The following is a 9,059-nucleotide window of genomic DNA, read 5'->3' as shown; positions in this document are numbered from 1 at the left end:
GACTATGTCTAGGTATTAAACTAATAATATCTATTTATAGGACAAAAATCACATATGGAGAAAATACAAAAGTGTCATTAATTAAATAAAACAGAATTTTCGTAGATTATTGTGTCGAACTTCTAGACTAGTTTTGGTCACATTCCTAAAGTTTTTTAGGCTAATTTATGAAATAAATTTGGTTAGATCTTTCATTTCCCTTCGAATGAATATATTATAGGCCCAACACGGAGTTTTATAACTCATTATTGCCAAAATGTTGAAGCAACGTTGTGTTGAAAGTTCAATTCACACAAACTTGTCAAAAAATAAACTTTAAATTTGTTTTCTCTAATTACTTATCTAAAATCAATAATAAATAAAATATAGTCTAAATAATAGAATTAAAAATTTAAATAGAAAAATTCAAGAGAAAAGTATAACAAATAAATTGGAAATTGTACACTTATCACTTATGTTAAAATTTTTAATGGTTTAATAAACTTTTTCATTCTCAAACAAACAATTTTACTACATTTTAAAGGTTGAAGACTAGAATTATAAAAATAGAATCAAAGTAACAAAAAGCCAAAACCTTACTAAATTTATCATTATTCTTAAGGCTTATTAGGCATCTAAAGATTAGTTTTTTTAATGATAAATATAAATCAAATATTAAATTGAATAATGATAAAAATAATGCATAAAAATAAATTTAGTCTTTAAGGTATATTTGGTTGGGTGGAAAAGTGAGGATGGAAGGAGGGAGTGAAAAAGTGAAAAGAAAATAAATTTTGAGTGTATTTGGTTGGTAAGAAAAACGAGAGGAAATAAAATAGAAGAGATGATCAATTCTCATCCTAATACATAAAAACTAATCATTCCAAATTTGAATGATAAGATAAGAGAAAAAAGAGAGATGTATATATTATTTCAAATTTATGTATTTTTTAAATATTTTATTTTATTTCCTTTCAATTTTCAACTCTATCAAAACATGAGGAAAGAAAATCATTTTTCTTTTCGGTTTTTTTTTATCTTTCCTACCAAGCAAATCTATGGAAAGACAATTTATATTTTTTATCCTTTTAGTTTGTTACTGGTTCAATTTCTTATCCTTCCAATTTTTTCTACTCTATCAAGTAAATCCTTAATGTTTACATTTTTTTTTGTCAATTTAGCCTTTATTCTATTTTTAACTAAATTTGGTCTTTTAACTTTTAAAAAAAGTCAAATTTGATCATATACCTTTAAAAAGAGTTGGATTATTTCTTTAACAAAAATATTGACTAAATGCTAATTTTTAAACATGACAACTTGCATAATAATACATATGTACTTTTGCTAGTTTTTTTGAATTTTTATGTTTATTTAATTTGAATTTTATTTTATTTTTAAATTTTTTAAAATTTTAAATTATTTATTGACGTGACATATAAAATAAATGTGTCATATCGGCATGAAATATACATATATTGTCGTTGCTATGCCAACATCATTAAAAAATTAAATTTTTAGTAAATATTTCTATTAAAAATTAATATTATTTGAAATGTTAATGATTAAATTTAACTAAAAATAAAAATCAATTTAACATATGTAAAAATTGAGAGTTAAATTTATTATTTTATCAAAACATAACAAAATAGAAAAAAATTATTATTTTACCAAAACATAAAAAAATTAAAAAAAATAATGACATGAGTCCTCCCCCCTTGACTTAGCTCTTGTCTTTGTTTTATCTAATCATTTGATTAAATACTAAATCTTAATTAATCAGTCTCCCCCACTCTTAATTAATTTTCTACTCAATAAGTCATAACCCAACAAATCATCAACCAAACAGGGCCCACCCAGTTTACTTTTTTTATTTTTTATTTTTCAATTTTTTTATCAGTTTTCTGCAGCTCTCCCCTTTTTCTTATGCAGCCTTATGAGGAAAAAATTCAGAGCTTGAATGTTAAAGATGTAAATTTTGATCATTTCCATTGAAGGGATTTTCTTTTCATTTTCATTTTTTTTTCCTTTTTCATTACTCAAATGTACATCAGGATCTGTGCTTTCTTTGTTTTACAAGCGTAAACCAACTTCAAGAAAGAGGTATGCTTTCAATGTTAAAAAGATGGCTTGCTCTGTGTGTTTAAATGTGGATTTCTCAATACATTTTGTATATTTTTAAAAGGTACTTTGCTGATTGTTTTCTTTATATAAACTGGTTTTGTTGTTTTGAATTGGATTTAAGCATTGGGAAATGCTCCTGCTTTCAGGTGAAATTTGTTCTTGTGTTTTGTTAGTTCATAAGTATGGACTTGGGTAGCATTTGAATCAAGTTTCTAATTGAAGTTAAGAAAAAAAATTTCTTTATTTTTTACCTTGGTTCAGTGAGCTTACATAACACCCTTTTCTTGATCTCATAGTAGCTCTTTTATACTCAGCTTTTGATATTGTTGGGCTCAAAACTCTTATCAAGCTTTCTTCAGCTACTAAATGAATAATTTGAGGTTTTAAGATTTCTTTTTTTTTTTTTGTTTCTTTCCGTCTCTTAAGAAACAATGGAGCTGTGTATTATATTTTACACTTTTATCAAGCTTTTTTTTTTTTTATTCACAACCGTTTTCGTATAAGACTTTAGTAGCTTTATTATTTTGTCATTCAAGATCAGTGGTTATATGTGTGTCCTTTTTCATTGAGGCCAGTAGATAAAAGCCTTTTTTCACTCCCCAAGCTATTATATTTTCTGATGAAGGGAAGATCTGATCTGATCTTTTATTTTATTTATATTATTTTATCTTTTGTTGGAAAGTCAGTCTAACGTTTCCTTAGACTCTATGAGAAAAAAGTCATCATGGAAAATGCAATGAATGATATTTTTTCTAGAATAATTGATGTGTGTTCTTCCCATTGGCAATAGTCAGAAGCCTTTTGTTTTATACTTAAAATTTGAAAATATCATACATATTTAAATTGGAAATTTAGTCAAAGTGGATTTCCTTACAATGTAGGGAAGCAAGGCCAAGTTCCATGGCGGTGGCAAACTAATAATTTTTACAGCAGTGAATGTTTTTGTCTGTGTACGATCTTTCTGCTCAAGTTGAGAGTATGGGAAAAAGACAACACAATCAAAGATGCAAACTTGTGTTTTTTAAAGGGCACTCTTGTACTAATTTTTTAAATTTTCTGATATGCTCCATGAAAAGCAGGTCAGATGGACACAACCTCAGTGAGATGTCTTGTAAACAGTATATCTCGATTCATTCATCTGGTATCATGTCAGGCAATAAAAGTTGCTCCTGTCGAAAAGGATTATAGGAACATGGTTATTGTGTTAAAACTTTTGAAACCACTGCTTGATGATGTTATTGAGTGCGAGATACCTTCAGATGATATTCTATACAAAGAGTGCGAAGAGCTAGATATGCTTGTTAATGAGGCTCGAGAATTCATGGAGAACTGGTGTCCTAAGATGAGCAAAATTCACAGGGTAAGTTTCATTTTAGTCTTTACTGAATACATTTTAGATATGCTTGATGATCTTAGGATTGATGCTCGGTCACTTTAATGAAGATCATAATCAGTATTAAGGATCTAAATGTTCTCCTTCAGACTGAGATTCTCTGAAGATTCAGTTTGTAGAATATTATAGTTCATAGAAGAGAATTTGAATGACACGCTGCTCGGGATCAGCGCGAACGGCGGTGAAGCTGCGATTTCACTACGATCTTGTACATGCAAGCCGTGAGCCGTCTTCTCGCCAGGGGCCCAGGAAAGGACTATTCCCACTAACTAGCGCTTCGCCCCTTCTTATCTTATGCGGGAGGCAGATTCTTGCTACTCCCATGTGCTGCTACCTAAGAGAAGATAGCGACTATCAGCTTACTACTGGAGCGTAATAGTGATTGCAACTATGACCCGGTTTCTTGTAGAATGCAAGAAAATCTATATCATGCAAATGCAACAGTCTAATTTAGAAGTAATAAAGATGGTGTGATCTTGTTATTAAAATGAAATAATTTTGAAGAACATTTAAAGAGTCGTAAAATGGCCAAGCTATTCCAGTTATCACATTGCTAGAAAGTGTTTTTCTTTTATTCATGTTTTTCGTGCAATCACATGTAGCATTTTAGTAAAACAAATGGGATGGGGAGAGGGAAAAGGACTTCTCCCCTTTCTGTGGTGCAGTCACCCAAAAGGAAAAAGAAGCTTAAATATTGGATGTTGAAATATGTTATGAATACCTTATGTACAAGAAATAGGATTTTGAGGCTTCTAGTACTATCATATTTCTTACACTTAAAACCATGCAGGTTCTCCAGAGTGAACCTTTTCTGACAAAAATGCAAAGCTCTTCACTTCAGATATGTCGCATATTTTATAGATTGTTGCAGTCAACTCCATCATCATCAAGTATAACCAGTGTACAGGTATGAAAAAATCAGTGTCTTTTTCTTCATTCTACATGTGGATGACAAAAATGCTGTTCTTTTTTTTTTTTCCCTAAAATTTGTTCTCTAAGAATTTACTAAAGGTATCTGGATGGCAACAACTATCACTTTCTCAGTGCTGAGTTAGCATTTTAGTAGTGAGACTAATTGATGTTCAACTGTTTCAGCACTGTATGCGGGAAATTAAAAGTATGGAGCAGGAGAGACCATCAGAAAATATAGGACAGGCTTTGAGAAGTAAAAAAGATGATGCTATTCCCTGCACAGATCATCTGATAAATGTTATGAAATCACTAAACCTGATGTCAAACCAGGAATTGCTGAAAGAAACTTTAGCTTTGGAAAGGGAAAGAACTGATGCGCAAGTCAACAATGCAAAAGTGAAAATAGATCAAATCAATCAGATTATGGATCTCATCTCCCATATACGAGATTATATGCTTAAGATTGAGCACTTTGAACCCACAAGTGGCATTTTGATACCTCCAGGCTTCCTCTGCCCCCTGTCATTGGGGCTCATGCTGGATCCTGTATTTGTTGCTTCTGGGCAAACTTATGACAGGGCCTCCATCCAAAAGTGGCTTGATAGTGGCCTGACCATTTGCCCAAAAACCCGTCAAACGCTCGCACATAAAAATCTCATTCCAAATTACACGGTCAAAGCAATGGTAACAAGTTGGTGTGAGGAAAATAACTTACAACTTTCCAATGCTAACCTTGTTTCAATCTCTTCTCCTTCAAACCATATATCTTCTCGAGATTTAACCTATTCTTATAGTAGTAGTTCCGCATCGAGGTCATCTCTTGAAGTTGGAAATGGTTTAGAGAAGCAGATGATTGACAGCTCTTCCAGATTTAGTGGAGAATGCAACAGATTCCAAAGCAGGGAGACCGGCAAGTATGACCACCAATCTCCTGATCAATCATATGTTCACAACAGGACTGAGTCAGCCTCGAGTACAATCTACAGTGTTGATTATGCACCTACTCCTGCTTCAAATGACTTGTCAATGAGGTCAAAGAAGAATGAAATGAATGAGCTAGCTGAAATTTCATCTAAGAGCCTTGGCAATTTTCCTTCAACAAAAGAATATGGAGTTTCTCACTCGATAATGGGAAAGCAGTTGCAGGTTTCTGGAACAAAAATAGAAGATGCAGTCAATGGAAACCATAATTATAACAGAGCATGCTCCAGTGCATTTTCTAGGCCAGGGTGTGATGACTTGATCACTAGTTCCCATGTGAAGAATCTAGTTGACAACCTTCAAAGCGTATCAAATGAAGTCCAAACTACAGCTGCTGCAGAGTTACGTCTCCTTGCAAAGCACAACATGGACAATCGTATAATTATAGGACGCTGTGGTGCTATTGCACCATTACTTCCTCTCTTATACTCGGAGGTAAAGATAACACAAGAGCATGCGGTTACAGCCCTTTTGAATCTTTCGATTAATGAAGATAATAAGGCTGTGATTGCAAAATCTGGAGCAATAGAGCCACTAATTCATGTTCTAAAGTCTGGAAATGATGGAGCAAAAGAAAATGCTGCAGCAGCATTGTTCAGTCTTTCTGTGTTGGAAGAGTGCAAGGCAAGGATCGGACGTTCAGGTGCTGTCAAAGCCTTGGTGAATCTTTTGTCCTCAGGAACATTGAGAGGAAAAAAGGATGCGGTTGCTGCTTTGTTTAACTTATCAATCTTTCATGAAAATAAAGCTCGTATAGTTCAAGCAGGTGCAGTAAAATACCTTGTTGAGTTAATGGATCCTGATAATGGGATGGTTGACAAGGCAGTCGCTCTTCTCTCGAACCTGTCAACAATTGGTGAAGGGCGTCTGGCAATTGTACGAGAAAGTGGCATTCCCATACTAGTTGAAGTTATTGAATCAGGATCACGTAGGGGAAAGGAAAATGCTGCCTCTGTATTACTGCAACTATGCCTTAATAGTCCCAAGTTTTGTACCCTGGTTTTGCAAGAAGGTGCTGTGCCACCCCTTGTTGCATTGTCCCAGTCTGGCACACCAAGAGCTAAGGAAAAGGTATGCAGCTTAGTTTTTCCCCTTTTTCTGTTATGGTGCTATGGTCCCTGCATTGTCTGCTCCTGATCTGGATGTAATAAGCAAAATTGTTCTTATAGTCCTTAATTTTGTTGTCATTTCACGATACATTGAATTTGGACTATATTGCTTATATGTTGTGTGATGAACTCTATTGAGGAGCCGTTCTACCATGTGTCTAATTATTTATAATAAATTGGACCTAGCATTATTTTATTCATATTATGACATGTTAGAAGGGTTGAAAGACTGGTGTTTCCAAAACCTCTTGTGGAAAGTAGGGACATCAGGAAGGCATAAGGTTTTCTTGTAAACCTCAATAAATCTCAAAGTTGACGCTTGCTTATGGATTACTTCTTTGATAAATGTTTAATCTAAAGGAAATTTTCTGGATGCACATGATATGTTTTTTTTTTTTTTTTTGTTTACTTTTGCAGGCACAACAACTTCTTGGTCACTTCCGAAATCAAAGAGAAGGTTCCATGGTAAAGGCAAGACATGAAAACTGACAAATATTGTTATATTTTCTTTTTTATTATTATTATTTTTTTTTTTTGGTCCCTCTATTGGTCCTTTTGGAGCTCTCTTTTCATATATTCTTTAGCTCTCCAATTATATGCATTAACATTATGAACTCTATTCTTTGTTTCTTTTTAACCCTTTTCTTAAAAGGGGGTTTGAGGGTTGGGAAATAGGGCAAGCTTTCCCCGGAGGTGTTGGTTTTGTCTATAAATTGCTGCATGATTTTCCTTGGAACATAGCTTCCTATAGTATCGGGTGTAGGTTTCCCTTTTGTTCTTAGATCAGTTTTAGTATATGTAGTAACTAATTTGTTCCTTAGTTTTGTAGATATGTTGTACATATGCTATAAACTCCTGTAATTTGCTATATAGGATCTTGTTAAAACTTTTTATTTTTATTTTTGCTTTTTGATGTCTAATGGCCTATTTTCCATACTTTTTCTCTTAACAAACATTAGATTTTTAAGTTTTATTTTCGAAGAATTTGATGCCCTTATGACTCTAAGGGCATTTGGTTCAAGTAATATGAGAACATAATACTCACATTTGAATTCCAAATATTACTTTGAGCCATTAATTTTACATTCTCAACTGTGTTTAGCTTATGAAACATAGAGGTAATCTCAATGCCATCTCTTAGACAATCTTAGATTTCGAAAGGAATCTTCATTTTATAACAATTTTATCTTCTTCTTCTTTTTTTTTTTTTTTTTTTTTTTAAATTTTGGTCAGCTATACACTTTAAACTAAAGAAAATATATTAAAAAGGAAAAAAAAACTGTATCCCTCTTATCTTCAATGGATGTCGCCCATGTAACTTCAGTGTTTCGTTGCATTTGATTTCTTTAGGTTACCTCCTTTTATTTTTATACAATGTGCTTGGGTTCCTTTTTAATTAAAATAATTTATTTTTCTAAGGTCAAAATAGTTTTTGGAGTTTAGATTTTCTCAAATTATTCTTATTTATTGTAATCTCAAAATAACCTATCATACATATGATTTTTATATTTACATATGATTTTTATATTTTGAGTTCATATTATTCATGAGAAGTTTCTTTGACCTCTTTAACTTCTATAAAAGCTAAATTTGTTTAATTTATATGTAATTCATATTCAATAATATAACATGCTACCACGGTTAATTTGTATGCTAATGATTTTTAAAATTGTTTCGACAATAAGCAAATTTTATGACAATAATTATTTAGTAAATTGTGTATTTAGATAATTTTGTAATACTCTATACTTAATTGTTCAACGGATCTAAATGTAGAATGCTACATTCGTTATCAGAGCAACTCAGTTAAGATATAGGCAATAATTATATAGTTGAATTTCAAAGAAAATTGAGCAATATTATGCAATTAGATGGAAACGTGATTAATGGGGCCCATTTATGAATGTTCGGAGTTAAAAGTACTCGAAAGTGGGGTTAAGATATGAACTTTGTGTCAAGCTATTAAGCTTGGTAGTCATGTCTTGAAACCATGAGTGTAACACCCTATACTCGGCCTGGTTGCCAAGCTCGAATATTAGAATGCCACATCACCATTCGTGTCATACAAAACATTTTAAAATCTCGTTGTAAAAGAAATGTCTTCTATTTTAGTATTCATATAGGTGTTAAGTCAATATTACTTTTTAGTTATTATCGTTACATACTAAACATACATCACATGGTCTTATAACAATAATTCTACATGCATTTAGACCAATCGTCAAATTTTCCAAACTGTTACGTAAGTATCGATACTAAAAAAGTGGTATTGATATTTCTTTCAAGTGATAACGATACCACTTGGAAAAATCGATACCAAATTAGCTTATTGTTTCTTGTTTCAAAAACCCAACTTTCGAAAAATATCGATACCACTGATAGAGAATCGATAATTTCACCCCGAATATCGATACTCGAGATAAAATATCGATACCTACAAGCAAAACAAACTTCTTGAAATTCAAAATTAGCAGAGGTATTGTTTTTTAAAGCCCGAATATCGATCCCTCTATTCTAGACCTTAAAAATATAACATATATCAACACATTGATTATTCTCGATTA

At 32.0% G+C, this 9,059-nt stretch overlaps 1 protein-coding gene across 9 annotated transcripts; it reads left to right on the top strand.

Moving 5' to 3' along the window:
• The first annotated feature begins 1,786 nt into the window (after window positions 1–1,786).
• Window positions 1,787–7,415, top strand: LOC108456725 (U-box domain-containing protein 3-like). Of its 9 annotated transcripts, none has more exons than XM_053030859.1 (6): window positions 1,787–2,079; window positions 2,982–3,050; window positions 3,180–3,460; window positions 4,284–4,400; window positions 4,589–6,457; window positions 6,913–7,415. In XM_053030859.1, exons 3-6 carry the CDS (start codon window positions 3,185–3,187, stop codon window positions 6,982–6,984), a joined length of 2,334 nt encoding a protein of 777 aa, XP_052886819.1. In that variant the 5' UTR covers window positions 1,787–2,079; window positions 2,982–3,050; window positions 3,180–3,184; the 3' UTR covers window positions 6,985–7,415. The 9 variants fall into 9 exon arrangements, with proteins under 9 accessions (XP_052886819.1, XP_052886821.1, XP_052886820.1 ...); XM_053030861.1 differs by having other exon boundaries at window positions 3,177–3,460; XM_053030856.1 differs by having other exon boundaries at window positions 1,788–2,079; window positions 2,982–3,076.
• The last annotated feature ends 1,644 nt before the right edge of the window (window positions 7,416–9,059 follow it).

The sequence above is a fragment of the Gossypium arboreum genome, chromosome 7 (assembly GCF_025698485.1).
Source record: "Gossypium arboreum isolate Shixiya-1 chromosome 7, ASM2569848v2, whole genome shotgun sequence".
NCBI classification, from domain to species: domain Eukaryota; kingdom Viridiplantae; phylum Streptophyta; class Magnoliopsida; order Malvales; family Malvaceae; genus Gossypium; species Gossypium arboreum.
The sequence above is the reverse complement of the archived record's forward strand: the minus strand, read 5'-3'. Positions and strand labels throughout refer to the sequence as shown.